Source organism: Cyprinus carpio, chromosome A6 (assembly GCF_018340385.1).
Source record: "Cyprinus carpio isolate SPL01 chromosome A6, ASM1834038v1, whole genome shotgun sequence".
Taxonomy (NCBI): Eukaryota; Metazoa; Chordata; class Actinopteri; order Cypriniformes; family Cyprinidae; genus Cyprinus; species Cyprinus carpio.
This window is the reverse complement of record NC_056577.1, coordinates 22,983,122-23,003,107: the sequence shown is the minus strand read 5'-3', so window position 1 is coordinate 23,003,107 and position 19,986 is coordinate 22,983,122. Positions and strand designations below refer to the sequence as shown.

The window sequence follows — 19,986 nt, the reverse complement described above, 5'->3', positions numbered from 1 at the left end:
TACACAGAAGAGACTCGGTGATGGGCAACAGGTTACGGCCTCTAAAACTACACATCTTCAGATATGATTGGCCTGTGTTAGTTTGCATTATCTCAAGGAGGGTTAGGGTGCTTGGAGTGATCTTTCTCTAATTCTAATTATAGACAGTGGATTTATGCAGATAGAAAATAGCAAATTTGCCACTGCTGAGAGTCAGCACCTCCTACTGAGGTGTCAACTGTATACTCCATCCTGTAAAAGAAATATACACAATATAAGCCTACCAGAGAATTCAGATAAATATCCATTATTAAAATATCTCGGAATGACTAGGATGTGAGATGAAGCCAGCGACCAAACAAATATCTACATAACAGCTCAAAAGAGTAATGCAATATTCATTAAAATCATCAGTTTTATGTATGTGCTTTAGCAAACACATATTGTGCCTGAATATGAATTTCTCTATAAAACTAAAATTGCATCCAATTCAAATGAGCTAATAATTTTAAAAGAGTTGGAACAGATAGTAAAGGAAAAGCAGCCAACAAGGGAACCAAAATACATAGGAACTCCTTCAATATAATTTAAAAAGCATCCCAGGTGGCACCTCATGAAGCTGCTTGAGAGAATGCCCAGATTGTGCAGAGCTGATTTCAAGGTAACAGGTGGCTAAATTTGAAAAAGCTAGTAAAATAGTTCTGAAGTAATAAAAAAAGTAAATATATAATTAGTAATATGTAAAATAAGATTCCATATGTATTTATACATTGTAATATATAGCTAAATAATTTAAAATACATTCTGTTATCTGCAAAGAATGTATAAAAAATTAATATAATTTAAAAAAAAAAACATTCTAAATAAAAAAAAATATGTAAAACTATTTGGAGTTCTGATAATCAGCTAGGAAACTACAGTATATACAGTACATGCACACATATAGGTGAACACATAAATACATGAAATGTATTTTCCTAGCTGAATTGAACAACTCCAACTAATTTTTATTTGAACAAACAAACAAACAGAAAAATCTCCAGAAAAACAAGACGCAGAAATAGCATACCTGAGCTCTGCTATTTTAATTGCCTGTTAATAGCGAAATGTGATTATTTTCTTCATACACATAAAGCTTGTGTACACAAGTTCTGAGAGCAGACCTCACGGTTATGCATATTCACTGAGAAGTGGGAATTATCAGGCAGACATGTAAAGATTTATGCCAATATTTCTAGCTGGCAATCGGAGGTTTGTTTAAAGAACAACATTTGTGGAATTCCTTTCTTAATAACCATTCAGTCAGGGAGTTAAAAATATTGATTATTATTAATGTTTTAGAATTAATGTTTTTCTCACTAAAAAAATAATAATATTGTGGCGAGTCAGCTGCCTCCTCCCTGATAATCACCGGCACCCCGTCCTAAATCGCCGCCCTTCACCAGGCTCCCGATAGGAGTGGGTGTGGGAGAGAGGAGGGGCGCTGGACGAGTCAGGGCTGGCGGCGTGTGATGGGGCACACCTGAAGGAAATGGAGCCTCATCACCGCCACTGTTTAAAAGCCCAACGCGCCTCTCCTCGAGAGACCGGTCTCTTTCCCCGTGCATGCACACTGGTGTCCTCGTGGGTCCAGGAAGGGTGCGTTGAGGGACTCCCGCGCCACCAGAGACGTGAGCTGCCGGACCCGCGGTCCGGTCGAGAACCGCACCCGTCTACACGGCCGTCGGGCCAGGATGCCGGGCCGTCCATCCCCTGCAAGCGCCGCGGCCAGCGAGGAGGATGAAGCCGCTAGAAGAAGCCGCCGCCCCTCGCGCCCCGGACCGAAGAGGGGAGCGCGTGCGGCCGCCGGACTCCGCCCCTTACCTGGACCCTTCCTCCATGAACACTGCCAGACCCCCACGAACCCCGCAGCACGACGAGGACACCAGATTCCCTGTTGTTTTGGACACTCTTTCCCTTTTGGACACTTTATTCCCCCTTTGTTTGGTTTTTCTGTTAAATAAAAACCTCTCCGAGGCCTGACGCCACGCCCACTGTGTCTGTCGTTGGCTCGTCCCGTCACAATATACATATAAACAGATGCCCATTTAACACAATAAAAAATGAGCTTTGCAGAGTGGCCATGTGCATGGACTACTATGATGTAAAATGATATTCCACATGGACATTATCAGTAATTATGCTTCTGAGCAAGATGGAGAAAAAATGTAATTATTTCCTCCACAAATTTGGACCACAAATGAAGTCACTCCTCAAAAGACACTCACATCTTTGCAATTTACAGTTACCTTTGACTTATTTGCCCACTGTGAAGAAAATTCATTGGTACACATGAAAGAACAATCGAACCCCATAAAAATGTATATTTAGATCCACTTGAAAATGGCAGTATTTAATCATTGTGTGTTACATAATACTCAATCCTGCACTCCACTTGCTATCTATAGCCTATAGGCTAATTCACAGACTTTACTCTAATTCCTTAAAAGGGGGACACACACATGTAGAGCTAGAATCCCTGTTTACATAATGAAACATTAAAAAGGGTCTTTCCAAACTTGATGTTTTCAAAGTCATTAGTAACACATTCAATCCATATTTTCAGTATGACAGCAAACAAATACACGTATAAAAAGTCCTCGAAGCTTTAAGCAATAGTGTAAAATTGCATGCAGTGGCCTAGAGATTCAAAACATTTTTGACATTCTGACAGAGCATCTGGGCCCTTTGAAGTCCAAATATAGTGCCTTGAATATGGATGTGAACACAAATTTATATTATCAGTATTAATAAATATGATCAGTAAAGAGGACAAATGCTGTTGATGCAATGAATACTTCAAAGACCCTTCTCACAACTAAAAACCAAACTAGGTGCTAATAAATTATTAGTTTTTTTTTTAAAATCAATTAAAAACATGGCAAACCATGATGAAATAAGCAGTTGTTGATGAAACACTCACCTTTTACAATTAATTGAATGAGCTTTGGGCGTAGATTACGTTCACTTTGTATCGAACAGGTGTACAAGCCCTCGTCTGTTACATCCACTTTCTGTATCTGTAAGCTGTATTCATGTTTATCCCCCACATTTGATACGATGGACACACGAGGATCCCCTGACCACTTGTCATTCCCTGCGTAAATGATACTGGAACGATTCAACCATGCTCCTTTTGAGATTCCATCCAACAGGTAACATCTGAAACCAGAAAGAAAGCAAAAATTAAGGACCCCCTGTGGTGAAAATCAAGTTTTTAATGTTGTTTAAATATCTGTCTGGAGGTTTTAGTATGCTTTGAGACAAACCATGTGCAAATTCATCAGTCAACACTACTGCTGAGTATTTTTGCCATATAACTGCAGTGTACCAAAGACAATCTCAAAAATGCGGTTAGAAACAGCCCGTTTCCTGCCATCACAAATATGCAACCAATCCCATCAATTTGCAAGGTGGGGCTTTTCATATCACTAGCTGTTTGAGATGGCAAATGGAAACATGGTTTGTGTTACATTAGCAACACATTTTTAGCTGATATTGTACAGTACGATAAACATAAAATACAAATAAAATTAATAAAATGCATTACCACTGTAATGCATTGACTTTTGGATGACACTGTATAACACACCCTTCAATTTTTTTCATCATATAGACCAAGAATGTGATTTATTAACTGATCACTATTAATCATTTTTTGCAGTTTGCAAAACGGGCCATCTTTCCACGTATAACACTCCAAACTGATTAGAGGAAACAAAAACAAAAAAAGAAAGAAAGACACAAACCAATAAATGGTTCAGATATCCTTTTTTTGTTAGATATTGGAGAAAGTCATAAATGTTTGATGTTTTATAAACATAAAATGTTTTATAAACACCACTTGCAAATCATACAACCTACATCAGTCCCTGGTGTGCACAAAAGATACCGTCAAATGCAACAACAAAAACAACAAAATAACTATTTAATATTTAAAGCAGTGGTTCCCAGCTGGTGGGTCGTGACCCAAAAATGGGCCATAGGTCTGTTCTAAACAGCACAGAATAAAACAATGTTAAATGCAAATACATAAAAACAACGAACTGTATAATCATGCATTTAGGACAGCAAATTAAACAGGCTTATCAACATAAAAAAAATGCTTAAGGAGAAAGCAGAAAACACTTTCCATATCTTTTGTTGTTGGTATCAAAACCCATGCGGCCCAATTAAACTCCAAAGTATTTTGGTGCAAATCCCTCCGTCACTTTGCAGAAGCCAAATTATGCAGATACCAACAAGGACAGGTTGCATGACAAGCCCTCTTCCTCAAAAACCATGTTTTTGATTTTGTTTCAAGGTCATCCCGTTTAGTTTTTCTTTTCTGGATTTCTGTCTTTTGTATTAAGCATGACATCTTCAAATTGACAGTTCTGACTTCTTGGAACTTTAATCTGGTACCACGTGTCAGCACTGGAGTGAGGTGTCTATGCTAAGAGTTATTCACACAGGGTACTCTTGAAGTTAGAGGTGAAATGGGAGTCAACATACCCGTTAGTACATTGCAACTCACATTCTCAATGTTGACTGGATCTCTTGGAAATGTGCTGGACATGTTCTCATGCTCCCCACTCCCCAACACGTTAAAAAATGTACACAGAATGATGAGACAAGATTTAAAACGATGCAGTTGAGTTACCATTATGCATGAGAAGGCCCACTTGAGAATGTGATTTAGAGCAGATCTTATTAAAAATTTATTGATGCTTCTAGAATACAACCTCTTAAATTAAAAACATTTCATAATCTCAAATTGCATGTTGCAACTTTGTAAATCCAATAAAAACAACTATTAAAACATTAATTATTAGTACCGTTAGTACCATCTTCAATCTGAAAAGTATGACAAACTATCTGAAATATTAGTGCTATGTCATAATTTTTCCAGTTTATGCATGCCACATCCCCAAATTTCAATGACAGATAACAGAGTATAACTTATGTAGGCCTACATTCATAAGCATAACTAATTAACAGCAATAGAGATGATATATTCTTCACATTAACATTAATGTCACAAGAGATGTGAGATGTTGAAACTGTTTTTACACTTATTGTAAAATAAAATAATTATCTAAATAAATAAATAAATACTTGTGCTAAATAAGCACACATATATAACCATGACTTCAGATTAAGTATTCAACCAAACTACAACTGCAGAACATGGATGTACATTCTTAGGATTTTGCAAATGTTAATGTTCAACACTGTCCTTCAAAAGCCAGAATTATTCTTTTGTAATGTTTAATGCTTTTGTTTAACGTTTTTTAAATGTAATTTCCATATTCCTTGAGCAAATTAGAATTTCGTAGTAAAGAGTTAGAATTGGTCTCAAAACTAAAGTGTGACACTTTTTTTCTATAGAACATAGAAGAGAAATTTCTTTTTTTTTTGAGCCTGTCCTCCAACAAAAAACGACCATATAGGTCGTTTGTGCAAGCACCTTATTACGACCTATATTTACGTTTTAAAGTTAAGCGGCCTCCAGCGGGCGTAAAAATAATGACAGTATCGCGTTGCGTCTGTCGTCATGAAATGACGTATAAGGTCATTACCAATCAAAACGCACGTTTATTTAAATGCAATGTGTGGACTTTTTACACCGATCTCACAGTAATTCGTACATATTTTACTAGGTGGCTTATTCGTTCGAATGACCACACCTAACCCCACCCCCTAAACCTAACCCTCACAGAAATCATGCTAAATTATGATTTATTGAGCATATACATTTTACGTGCACGTCCGTTCTCTGGGATCGAACCCATGATAGCAAGATTGCATATCAAGGTATAACGCAATAATCTGAGCTAAAACCAACTACACGAAACGCAAATCACAGTGCAAATAAAAGAGTACAAAACATTAATATGAAAACAACCTTTTGCCGATAGGGGAGCAATTGTAGTATACGCTCTGATGGGTCGTATTTCAGGGATTTGGACAACCGACCTATACGAGCGTATTAGTTGGAGGACAGGTTGAATATTTCACAAAGTGCTACTAGCACTAGACAGTTAAATGATATTAACATTCATAAAGGCAAAAACTCAAAAGACCACTAATAAATTATTTAATACAAACTCATCAATTCTAAATGATTGGCTGAAAGCTAAACTCTTTTGATTTTCCTGTAAAAGCTCCTCAGGCAGCCAGCACTACATCACTGACACTGAGGGTTTCATCACCATATCTAACCCCTGAAACAGCAGGATGGCTGGTGTCAAAGCACCACAGAGATCTACTTGGACATACCTCACAATAACTCCTCACAAAGGCTTAAGTGCTTCCTACTGAGGTGTAGACTACTGTGAAAGAAAGACCTCTACGTGTGCTATATTTGCTTTGTACTGCCTGTAAGGAACAGGTGAAAAGGAGCATATGCCTACTAGCATGTGCTATTCTTTGAAACCTTGGACTGACTGTAGGACTCATGTGTGTGTGTACTGGTATACTGTATATGGTTTATGAGGACACAAATGTGTATAAATACATTACTACTACACTAACTTAAACACCGTAAAACAAAACACTTAAAAAAAACACACAAAAAAAAAAAAAAAAAGAAAAACATACAAAGCAGTGCTTTATGAAATATGAAATTGCTGTAAGGGGTCGGTTTAGGTGTCGGGTTGGTGTACGGGTGATAGAAAATACAGTTTGTACAGTATAAAAACCATTATGCCTATGGAGAGTCCCTGTAAACCACAAATATAAGTATGTGTGTGTGTGTGTGTGTGTGTGTGTGTGTGTGTGTGTGTGTGTTTGCCCTCATTCACTATAGTGTCTAGCTAGACCAATGACTTCCAACCAAACAGTTTGTTGGTCCCTCTGACTTCCAAAGTTGTTGTTTTCCCCCCATACTACGGAAGTCAATGTCAATGTGGACAGGATTTAGCCTGGTTTTACATTTGCAATATGTATTATATATATATATATATATTTTAGACATATATTGGATTTGACATCTTTCCATTAGAAAATGTACATTGCTTAATTTAAAATATCACTTTTCTCATGATCATCTCTCAAATTACAGGCAGCTATATGGCAAAAATGCCATCTTACTTCCTGACACATCTTGCCCACTCTCCCCTACTCCAAAAAAACCACTGCAGCCCTATGTATTTCACATACAAATATGTATTTTCAAGCCAATGCGCAATTTAAATAAGCATCTGCTCTCAAAGTCTGAAAACAGCAGAGAGAAGAGACCATAATCAACTCATGTTTGTTTTTTTCTCTTTCTTCAAAATTTCCCTTAATCATCTTTATTCATCCCTTCAAAGCACTGCTCTGTGAAGCTCATGATGGCAAACCCATTCACACTCATGGTGGGATTTTTCATCTCATGATCTCTTCAGAATCCATTGAGGCTTTCTACATTGTGAAACACTGATTAGGTCTTCATCTGGTATTTTCTGATTCAAAACATGATTTCTAAAAAGCAGTAGGCATTTTTCTTGTTTTGGCTCGAAGTGTACGTTTTTGGATTTGAGGCATCTAAAGAACTGTGCCAAGGTAAGTTAAACACACTGAATGTGTACTACATCCTTAAAACACTGACTGCACTGAGCTCCGCCAATTACACTTGCTGTTATACAGATGTACAGGGTGCTTTCTGTAATCTAAACTGGATTTTCTTTTCATTTCGGATTGACCCAGATGTCTTTAGTTCTTCTGATCACTCCTTCCAGCTGAATGATTCACTAAAGGTATGTTTCCTGGAAGGGCCTTTAGGATGCATTCGGGGTAAGTTTTTTTTTTTTTTTTTTTTTTGACAGAAATTAATACTTATATCCCCAAGCATGCATTAAATTGATCAAATGTCACAGCAAAGACATTTAAAATGTTTCATTTCAAATAAATCTTTTGAACTTTCTTTAACCAAAGAATCCTGGGAAGTAATGTATGAACATTTCCACAAAAACACTGATAATAAGAAATGTTCCTTGAGGACCAAATCTGCTGATAATTTAGCTTTGCCAGCCCATCACAGGAATAAATTAAATTTTAATACATTAAAATAGAACAGCTATTTTAAATTGTAATAATATTTCACAATAGTACATGTAGCATGTACTAGGAATGAAATACTGTAGTAAACAGCAATATTTATCTACATATTTTTTACTAAAACCATTTAATACTTGAAAAATGCCTGCAAACCCCATTTTATGATCAAATTGTGGAGGCATTCAGGAGTGAAATGCCTCAAACGGAACCACACCCTCACAGATATTCTTCCTTCTTCAAAGCAGAACAATTCAAGCCAGCAGGCACACAACCAGGGTAGTTTGGGAATGGGAATAGTGAACAGGGTTTGGGGAAGAAAACAGCAGAAAATGCACCTTCCAGTCTTCTCTGTGTTCGCTACGCTAGTTTCATACAGTGGCTGCAGCTAGCAGCAAACAGCATTTGAAGCATGTTTGGCTTTTCCCCCCACTGATCAAGACGATGTTGGGCAAAATGAGAAGTCGTTTCAGAGACGGAGCAAGTTATTACATTTTGATTAAAGATTAGAAAGACAATAGCATGCAAAGATGAATCGCTCAGAATAAGAACAGGAACAAGTAAATAGGGTCAATTTTGATTTCATGTTGACTTCAACATCAGCAGAGTACCTACACACTACAGACATGAAAATTGCATTACTAGAGCAAATTGTATAACAGAAGACATTTAAACCGAACATCAGAGAGATCCGAGAACAGAATGTCACTGGGATTGCAGCATCCACCTCAAACCCCAAACCCTCAAACCATTTTTCCCCACTATTTATTATCTATTTTTTTCTTTTATAATACATAAGTGTCTGCATAATGTTGACCCCACTGTTGATTTTACGTGTGCCAAAGAGCTTAAGCAAGAGAGGTACTCTTTTGTGAAGACCAAGGATTAAAATAAGATTAAGTCGATCCCAGCCAACAAATCTTGTCTCACAATGTGCCACAAGTCACTCAACACCAGATTAAATGTCAAAGCCAAGCTATAATATTGTCTCTACTGTGTTGAAAACCAACTGGCGACATTCCCATAAGTGCCTTTAGCAATGAGAAATGATGATAATTACATCTGGACGTACCTGGACATGGAAAATGAAGCTATTGGCTGCCAAATGCCAAACAATGGCCAAAACTAATAAAGATGACTGAATGTGGGGAAGCTATTAAAATGCTGCCTTGGTGCACATAGGTCGTGATTTCTAAAGGACAGAGTTTTTTTAAAACTGTTTTAATAAATGAACCAAAATGCACATTATGTTGAAGCTAACTACCATTTACCTCTATCTCTCGCACACACATACACATACTCTCACATGCATGCACAATATTATCTCAACATCTGCTATTTCAATTGAACACTGTATCTCCTGTGTCAAAATTACCCATTCAAAACCGGCAAAAATACATCAAACAATCCACTAGGGATCTCAGCCTCCCCTAGCCATCTGTGCTCCAGTCCAAACCTAATAGCTAATAGTTATGGTTATTACAGTGTTACCTCTCAAAGGACAAATTTAAAGTTTCCATTTGGATTTATATCATGTTTGGATCCTGCTCACCTAAGAAGCTTTTATCAGAAGACTGACTTGTGTAACAATTTTATTGAGCATTTCTATAAAATTGTATACCAGACTTTCATAAATAGCTCAGACACTTAAACTGTATTAACCATATTTTAATTAACAGAAAATTAAAGACAATTAACAGGATGCATAAAAGGATGGAAATAACAACTTTATATAAAAGGATTTATAAAAGCTATTAAAGAAATTAAATTCAGATAATTGAGAAATATTTTTTTCAATAAACTGTCAATATTAAAGTATATTCTAATTATATTAAGACACAGGTATATATGATGGGGACATACTGCATAGTAGTATCAACCCATCCAAACAATTGTGAATATTGCAATGATTTGAAAATGCATTAAAAGTAAAAAACCTGAATTGAATGATTTGTTAGCATAACCATTAAAATATTAATAAAAAAAGTTCCTGTGTGGATTTTTCATGTTTTATAATGTCTTAGCAATAAAAAGCAATAACTAATGACCTATTATTCCTTGTGCTGACTTGCATTCCACACAAGCAATGCACAGTCTCTAGACTTATTATACCTTATTATTATTATATCTAAACTTATTATAAGTCAGTAAATCAGTGGCGAGTGAAATCTAACAATTTATTAGCCAGCAGCAGCTAAAGACAAACAATATTAAGCCACTTTTTTTTCTGCAAATATGAGTGATTTACTAGAGAGGGTTAAGCCATTTCAGAGCAAATATATAATAACAAGGTACACTCAAAGGATTACAAATATTAATAGGGCCTAGCCCTATTAATAATATACATAATATAAAATAAAAATATAAAGAAATTAATAATATTAAAAAATATGGTTGACATCTGTGCTATTACTTACAAACTAAATAAAAGATTTAGGCATCTCTATAACATAAACAACATATATATATATATATAAAGTGTGGAGCATGAAATCTGTCTTTAGCCTTTTTGCCATTTTCTTGTAGCTCCAGTCTGTCATCAGATTTCAAGTGTGTTCAACTAGGCAGTATTTTCTGCTTTTAGAAGGTGCAGCTTTTCTTTAATCATTTGTGGCATTCTCTCTAATACTGGGTTAAAATTGGCAGAGTGTCGTGCTGTGAAAGTGGAAGAGATGCATCAGTTTGTTCCATATATGCAGCTAAATACTTTGATGCCACTCTATTAGGCCTTATAATTATACCCCAAAAAAGCTATTATAAAAGCTATAATTATGATAATTATACACAATTGGTTCCGTCCAGGATGATTTGAATTGAATTCTTTGTAAAGCTGCTTTGGAATGATTTGAATTATGACAAGCATCATACAAATATCACTGAATTCAATAGAACATGACAAACAGTATACTGTATGTGAACAAGGAGTTTTCAGCACTTGTACTAAAACTCAAACCCTGTTGAGACAAACAGTATGTGAATAAATCAGAAGAGATGGGCTCTCACAAGTTCAATTTTAATTCCTAAAACAAATACTGGATAAATTATATGTGTGAGGGCCTGCTGGGACCCTGCCATATTTTGCATGACCTAATTCTGCTCACTGCCTTCCTTAAGTGACATATTTCTTGCAAGCCAGCACACCCTTTGCCACCTAATGTAGTGGAAGAACTAGGCTACAGAAAAACCCGATGTTTTCTTTGCGCTGGAAGATATCATCTCAGCACTTCAAAAGAAGACTCAGGGAGTGAAGGAAACTCATTCTTTGTGGTTTCAATGCCAACATTGAAGGTGCTAACTGTCAGAAAAATCAGCCTCGCTGATGGATCATGACATAACAAACTACAAACAGAAGCTATGTACTAGGTTGCCATTTATAGCAAGAAGAAGACGTATAACATGAAGGCGTGTATTTTAAGACCCCTTAATTTGACTGGGATGGAGGGTAGAAGAATAAGGAAATTTAATGAACGTTCTTCCCTCACATTCGCTGCATTTTTGGCAGGGACTGAACCTCCTTGGATCAGCTTTCTGTGAGACCATTTGGCAGAGATTACGCCCAGCTTAACGTTCCGTCCCACAAAGATCTTTGATTCATATCTGAGATTTGAAAGCACACGTACATTCATAGAGTAACTAGTGCATGTGAGAACGCTTTAATCTGATACAGCTACAGAGCAAAGGGATTAGCAACACTAAAATGTAATCAGTGTGATTAAAACATTAATGTGTTAACATACAAAAGCATTTCAACAACAACCCAGCTACGCTGTAACAGCATAGTGCCAGAGAAGAGTGGAAAATATTCCACCATGCTGACAGTCAAATAGAGAAACAATTGCAGAGCATTTCAATACTAGATGAGAGTCAACAGGGGGGACCATTTTCCATTTCTTTAAAGGGACTATGATAGGTGCTGTGATGCTGCAATAGGGGAAAATTGAAATGCTGCAGAGAAGGGAGGCTGAATCAACGGAAGATCCGTTGAAATGCGTCTATGCTAAGATGTCTTTAAAAAACAGTGAGCAGCATGATGTATATTACTGACTCTCACTGGTTTAGCGCTTGTGTTCCCGATACAGAAAATGACACCCGGCAGTGGTAACCATGGCAACACACCCTATGGACATGCACTAGATAGCCTCTGCTATCTAACACTAGTTCAAACACCTTGGTTGGTGTTTACATAACTAGGGACAGTAGACTCAAAAATAAAAATCAGTCATTATTTACTGCATAACACACAAAAAAGATGACACACAATGCAAGTCAGTGGGGTCAAATCAATGTTGTTTTGGACCCCATTGACTTCCATTGTACGGACAAAAACAGGTGTTCCGCAGAAGAAGAAAAAAATTCTTATAGTTTGGAATGACATGAGGGTGAGTAAACGATGACCGACTTTTCTTTTTTGGGTGAACTATTCCATTATCTGATAAATTCATGTAGCAAGCAAATGCAATCCAACTGGCACAATAATACAAGCTTTTTGCACTATCCACAATGTGTGAACAATGTCAAGCATTGTGAGTTTGTTCTTCTGGCTAATACATATTCACAGCTCAGCACAGCACTTAAATAATTGCAGTTTGAGTCCTCTGCTTTTACCACAATTTCATTAATGGCCTTTTAAAGCGTCTGTTTTTAGAATACCAAACACCTTTAAAGCATCAGAGAATTGGCAAAAAAAAAAAAAAAAGTTGGGTGATCTAACAGTAAAAAGTAGTGAGCTGGTACAAATTAAACGCCATTGTTCATGTTAGTTGGGTTTTTTTGACAGCTGCAATTAAAACTCTCATGTTCTTGAAGGAAACCAGGCGCTGCCAACTCTCAAGACGCAACTACTTTCATTTCATACATAAGCTCACTTCCTATCAGCTAATATTGTGTCAAGATGTCAGTCCTCTCTAGTTCTGACAAATGGAAAATCCGACATTACGCGACCGATTAAGCACAAAGCGAGATATGCAAAATATGAAAAAATGTTCAGAAGAAATGACGGGCATCTTAGCAGCTGACAGTCTGTGATGATGGTGTGGCATTCCCAGTCTGAGCAGGGCCTCCAGTCTGCCAAGAATGCAGAGGCAAAGCTGTTGAGATGATTGATGACACGCCTCCACTGGCCCTCTCTTCCCTGCTGACATGCACTCACAACCCAACGCTTTACACCGCTAATTGGACAACCTTGCAAATTCCTTCTCTGAGACTGTGGTCCACTAAATTAGCCACTGATAACTGCCCAGAATTGGTTCCATTTATGAACGTCCAGAACTGTCATACTGGTAAGGTGTCACTCATATTGCAGAGGCTGTTGAATAAACCTGTCAGGCATGCAACTTTCGAGACGAGTTTATTTCTCATTAGTTTTCCATTTTCTTGATTTGATCAAGCTTGCGGGTGACAGTTCATTTAAAGTCTAGTTAGGTAGAACTTTGCTTGAAATGGTGAAATAGATGTTTTTGCACATAATGAGTCCCGTAGGACAAAAATCACATTGCGGCCATAAATGGGGCATCACATCATCTACTTTTTAGCTTGTTTGATTAGTTAGAATCATGTGCTAATTATGTTTTTATCTCACAAGATCAACAGTCTAAAAAGAAAATTCAGGGGACCTAGAACCCAAACTTGCAAGTTAAAAAATGTGATTTTTATTAATTAATTAGACATTTTAGGTTGCAAAGTTTATTTTCGTGAGTTTTGTTGCCATTTTTATCATCATGTGCAAATATTCCATTGGGCTGTGGACTTCTATTTCTCAGCATGCTTTGCATTGGAATGGATAATATCCATTTAATGAACAAAGTAATATCTTACTTGTTTATTATATTTACATGTTAAATAAGAACTCTTCATTAATTGGAACAACAACTTTTTTTGAGAAAAGAGTTGTTTACTGTACAAATTAAGTTGATCTAACTCAATCTAGTTTGCTAGCTGAACATACAGTACTTTTATTATAAGCTGTGATAAATCAAAAAGATTGATGCAAACCAATACTGTAAGTAATACAGATTATGCAATAGGCCTATATACTATCCATATACATTCTCATTTCAAATTTGAAAAAATAGTTTCTGAAAGATCTAGTGTTGTCAACATGATACTGCCCAGTGTTTTTCAGACACTAACAAACTGCAAAGTAAAACTGCAACTGCCATCCAGCCGGAAATCTGGGGCTGTTATGTAACTCAAATGTGGTCAATGGGCATTCAAAAATTTGAAAACTACCAGACTCAGTCAGTGTGAAGCCTTGCCAAATGTCTTAGCAGAAGCCTAACAGCACACAATAAGATATTTAGAATATTTGAATGCATGATCTTTTAATCTGTCTAAGATGTTTGATCTCTACAGGAACTCTTAGGAGCTTAGTTTGCAGGAAACACCATGATGATGTTTACACATGACAATGTTTACCTTGAATAAACTGGAAGTAGCTTTGAATAAAAGCAATAAAAGCAAATTCAAATAAACACAATTAATTTTTGAAAAATTACACTGGACTAACAAGCCACATCTGAGATTTTATGGTTCCAATAGCAGGGAATAAATAAATAAATAAATAAATAAATAAATAAATAAATAAATAAATAAATAAATAAACATATCAGTACACAATTTGGAAGCTGAAATAGGAATCTATGTTAAATAAATAATTCTCATAAAAGAGCCCAATTATCTAGATTGTAGAATATTACGTTTTTTTCCATATACAAGGGAAACTGCAGTCAACATTGCCTTGCATCAAGCAATTTTTGATTTCTTTGTTGGCCCACACAGTGATACGTCACATTAAGTGCTAGGAAGGGGAAAGAAAGCCTAAATGCTATTGATCTGCTTCACTGCTTTATATTCCATTCACTAATAATTACCAATGCAGTCCCTCCAATTACTCAGCTCTACTTAACATTTACAGCCACGTGCAATCCACACACATTGATTCATTATGCAAATGACGGGGACTAATATAAGGTTTGCTTACATGACTCCATTTAAAAACCTACAGCCATGGCTATGCACTGCATAAATGAATTGAGACACAGTTTCCTTTTAATGCTGCACAGAGAATATTAGAAGCATTTAAGTCAAATATTAACAAATGGTTAAAATGTTTCTAATGTTCTCAATGAGAACTTTATTGTACTCAAATGAAATTCATTACCATACAGTACGGAGCCAATGACAAATGAGTCTTCAATATTAACAGCGAATGTGGTGAGGACTGATGATAGGATTACTGTTAAGGTGAACGGCGCAGGCCCATGTGCTCTCCAGTTTGAGAGTAGAGTGGGTGTCTAGCACCTGAGGGACAAAGAAGCTTATCTGGTATCTAGTGAGCCTGCTTCACCAAAAGCCATGAAAATCACTGACAGGTTGAGGAGAAGGGAGGTTACATCTACTTGAGAGGCAGTACTGTTTTTTAATATTTTAATTATTTATTTATTTATTTTTTGCTTCCTTCAGGTATAATTACTTTGAAGATAACCATTATCTGATGACAATGATTATTTTTTTCTGCATATTTTATCCTGGGACTCATGACCTCCTCCACAACTGGGAAAGGGGGCTTCTTTAGGAATATTCTATTAAAATATTGCAGTTATACAATTATACTGCCACAGAAAAGAACTGGAAAAAAAGAAAGAACATATATTCTATTTGTTATCATCAACAACATGAAGTGCATTAAACGTCAGCCTACATTATATCAGGTTTTATCAAACTGGGGTTCATAAATTGATGAAAAGCTTATAATTAATTAATTAAATCATAAAAATGTAAAATCTAAATAAATAAAGTCAAATCAAAATAAAACATTAATACAAGACTTTTTGAACTTATATAATCATAGGCTTTTTATAAAAGGATAATGTAAAAGATAAAAAAATAATTAGGTATAATCAATATATTACAAATAGTTACTGATATTGTGTGAATAAAATTATGTAGTCAAAAAAAAAAAAAACCAAAGTAACTTATTTTAATTCTTATTACAAGTACTTATTTTCTGTAATCCAGACTACATACTGTATAATCAGTTACTACCGGCACTGTATAATATATACATAACAGGGTAGCAAGTAAACCACGATCTTTTATATTTACAGTACATTCCTGCAGTGGCTTTAACAAATAATAACATCTTGCCTTCTGGTATTTATGGCAGGTGAATGCCAGATAATGTTAACTTCCTGCCTGGCTTTCTAATAGTCTGTATCACCAATAATAACATCCAGGGTTCTCGCTATATTTACAAGATACCACACAGAATTGAGACTCCTTGGTGGCACATATTGAAGTTATTCTTGAACAAAATGTAAGAAAAATGTGATAATGTTAACATTATAATGTTAAGATGAACCACTGGCATCATATCTGTACTATACTAATATGCTAATATGTTGATATATTACAGCCAAATTGCAAATATTAAATGTGGGCTTACTGGCACAAAGTCAAGAACCATTTAAGCGAGATCACAGTATTTGTCATAATTTATGCTCTTCAGCTCAAGAGACCAACAACGCCAAGGATAAAGACAGATTAGATACACTCTAAGAAGTCATTAACATTTTAAATCCTAAATATTCTCTTCAATACCTATATGCTTAAATTTGTGATAATTTTTTTTGTTGAAAACATATATATATATATATATAATAAGTATGGATGCATTGATGAAATACACACACACACACACACACACACACACACACACACACACACACACACACACACACACACACACACACACTGACACTGATACAATCCCTCTGTGATAACTGGATGTACATCAGCAAAAAAAATCAATGATTCAACCACATCCATTAAATATTTCAGAGAGCACAGCACTATCGTTAAAGTGTTGGTGTTCAAGTTAATAATACAACAGAAGAGATAAAACAGAGAAGAAAATCGCACAGTAACATCCTTCCGATTAATCAGCACTGACAGTAAGAGGTGTGGCCTGAGGAGAAAAAAACCAGGTTCCCACCCACTTCTCCATGAAACACTGTCGCTTGTGAGGGACATGTTTAAAGTACTGGCTCTAAGCATTCACAGACCACCAACTGACATTCTCTGGTCATCTAGGTCTGGGACACTCATGACAGCCCTTTACACAGTGCACAATAGCCTCCCATTATGTTTTACCCAATTCTGAGATACAATAATGTTGGCATATTGAAATGACTTGGCATAAGTGCCTTCATTTCTGAAAATGAATATGAAAAAACATTCTAGGGTGTATTTTAACCTATGTGGCGATAAGAAAAAATATAAGATAACAATGAAGGCTTTGTGGGAAAAAACGGCAAGGTACATAACTGATGTTTGAATAGCTTGCTAAATATAACCAATGGTAGAAATTGACTGTCACTTAAGCCAAGCAAACAATTTTGTGGCAACAAGGGGTGAACAAATGGTGATGGTCCATCATTTTTTCCCCAAAGCTCTAGACAAAGTCCTCAGTGACATCATAACAGAGGGTGAGTTTCAAGTAGACAGCAGCAAGAAAGCTTGAGACAACCAACACAAATAGATCATATGAAAACCTTTATTTAAGAACTTAAATATATTTTATATATTGAATAGACCGGGGGTTACATAAAACAAAGTGTCAAACTGATGGTTTATAACCCGTAAACCGTAGTAATTCCCCGTTTACTGAACGAATTGCTATTTTGAGTCGGATCTTTTCAATGACTCGTTTGACTGATTCAATAAACTGGCCTTAGTCGATTAGGTCACGAATCGGACTGAATCAGTCTGAGCTGTTGTCGAGTCGCTGACTATTTAAACCACGAACTGTGTTTTTAATGAACACGTCCGATTTGTCAGCTGACAGTTTGTTTTCATAAATAATACTTTATTTTAAAGCATGCAGAAATGTAATGAACTTAATGAATGTAATGAAATAAATCACAATTAGGTTTTAGGTTCTATAAATCACTTAATTATTTGGCTACAACTGACTGCAATAACAAAATCAGAAAACAAGAGCAACTTACATATACATTTTTAGAACGTTTTAGAGCGTGCAACGTGCGATGTCAGTGTGTCTCGGACTACGTGATGACGCACGTACTTAAAAGAATCGCTAAAAGGGTTTTTGAACAGGTTCATTAACATGAACTGTTCGAAAGAACCGACTCGAGGAAATGAGTCGAACTTCCCACCATAGTGGTCCTGTGCTAAAGTAAAAGGGGGACAAGCTAAATTGGCAAGAGGAGTCAAATATATATATAAGCATTTAAAATGCCATAGTGTTTTAAATGGTTTTGCCAGTATAGCTTTCACGGAATACAATATATAAACGACGTTTTGATCAGTTCTAAAGAAGAAAAATATAGGCTCCCTAGGGATGAAATAAGCCAGTATCTGAAATTGTGAAAAAAAAAAAAAAAAAAAAAAAAACATTTTATCTAAATTAGAGTATAGCATCCAGCAGACGGCAAGAACGGACTTGTGAAACTTAAAAAATTAAATTAAAACTTAGCATCAGACACTTGCATACCGTCAGACACACCCATAAAAAAGGGATTCAATAAACGCGGATGGGTTGGAATTCTGTTATAACGTTAATAATAAACTACTCATAACTTGACATTACTCTAATCCCCCATTAATCCCGCACATAGTCGTGTGCAACTTTTCAATCTTTATTTATTTTTTTAATTATTTATTTTTCCAGGACGCATATTCGTGGGGCTCTTTAGGACGGTGGGAATCATGAATGACTTCATTGTAATTGTGCAAAGTGTTCCGCTTGGCGGGGTTTACAAAAGTCTACCCCCTTCCCCAGCTCCTTATGCAACCCCTTATAGAGACCTCTTATCTGGACCCTAGACTTTAAAGATCGATAACTGAGTTCATCTCCAAAACTCGAAAATATGTCGGAAGAATCACCATGGTCCCAAACTGTTCTGGTCTATATGGGAATCAGCAGGCTTTGTGACCCAAATAAAAGTGACGGATCGGCACTGGGGAATCTGCCGAGCGTTGTTTACAAAACGGAGAGCAGAGCGGCTGATGCAGGTGCCGGTGTTGTGCCGAATTCTTCACCCCTGCCAGATTCTGCATCCCCTCGTTGAAGTCGCTACCTGATTGCCTAATCCCAACCCCACCCCTAAATCCTAACCCCTCCCCCACACCTACTCCTAAACCTACCAATACCAGGGGGTGCATAATCTGGCAGGGTGCAAATTTCGGCACTACACCGGCCGAGTTTAGTTTCTTCACTTCTACAGTGACTTGAGTCTCCTACCTGAGCAGCGCGGTGTCTCCCTGTCTGCTGACCACACTCTCGCTGGACGCATAGTCCACAGTTTGTCCAGCGGGCAAACACGATGGTAAAAAGCAGCAAAGACTGAGAATTATAGCGGTGAGCCACTGACCGGAGACGCACGCATCCTGCACTGCAATCATTATGTCCATCACCGCCGAATAGAGCACGATCCGCGCCGTTATCAAAAATAAAAATATCTGGATGAAAGTATAATAATCCTCCTCGAAAACCCCGAGAAATGGCGTTCCGTGTAGTTTCCCAGATTTGTTTTGATCGGAACCTGACCGCGGGAGGAAGCCGACTCTCCAGTGGCTTGCACACCATCTAGTGAGGAAATGGGAAACGGGAGCAGAGCTAGCAGCAGACAACCCCCCGGCTCTGATCCTGTTGCCATGCGGCCGTTTCCCAGGCAACCTGTTCCCTGTAGCTCGTGATGGAGCAGTTAAGCGGGTGCCTATTCTTGATACGGCAATACTATTTAAATGGGTGAGTTTTGACCACCCGGGGTTTAACGCCCTGCAACCTTAAGGTGTCCTCCTTCAAACACGCGCTTTTTTGTGTATTAGCCTTTTGTGTGTGACGTCTCCAAAAAAAAAAAAAAAAAAAAAAAAAACATTTTTTAAAGATGAAAGGAGCAAGATGTGAAATGACATACTGTAGGTCAG

The 19,986-nt window shown here is 36.8% G+C and overlaps 1 protein-coding gene across 3 annotated transcripts in view; it reads right to left on the bottom strand.

The window, feature by feature from the left end:
- LOC109053267 (neuronal growth regulator 1-like) overlaps positions 1-19,739 on the bottom strand; it is a 106,157-nt gene extending 86,418 nt beyond the window's left edge. For 2 of the 3 annotated variants that reach the window (XM_042758486.1, XM_042758489.1), the window contains exons 1-2: positions 19,301-19,739; positions 2,942-3,180 (exon numbers count right to left, since the gene is read on the bottom strand). In XM_042758486.1, the coding sequence (XP_042614420.1) occupies positions 2,942-3,180; positions 19,301-19,470 (409 nt within the window). In that variant the 5' untranslated portion in view covers positions 19,471-19,739. The remainder of the gene's footprint in view (positions 1-2,941; positions 3,181-19,300) is intronic. The other variant, XM_042758487.1, reaches the window with a different exon arrangement.
- Between the last annotated feature and the right edge of the window lie 247 nt (positions 19,740-19,986).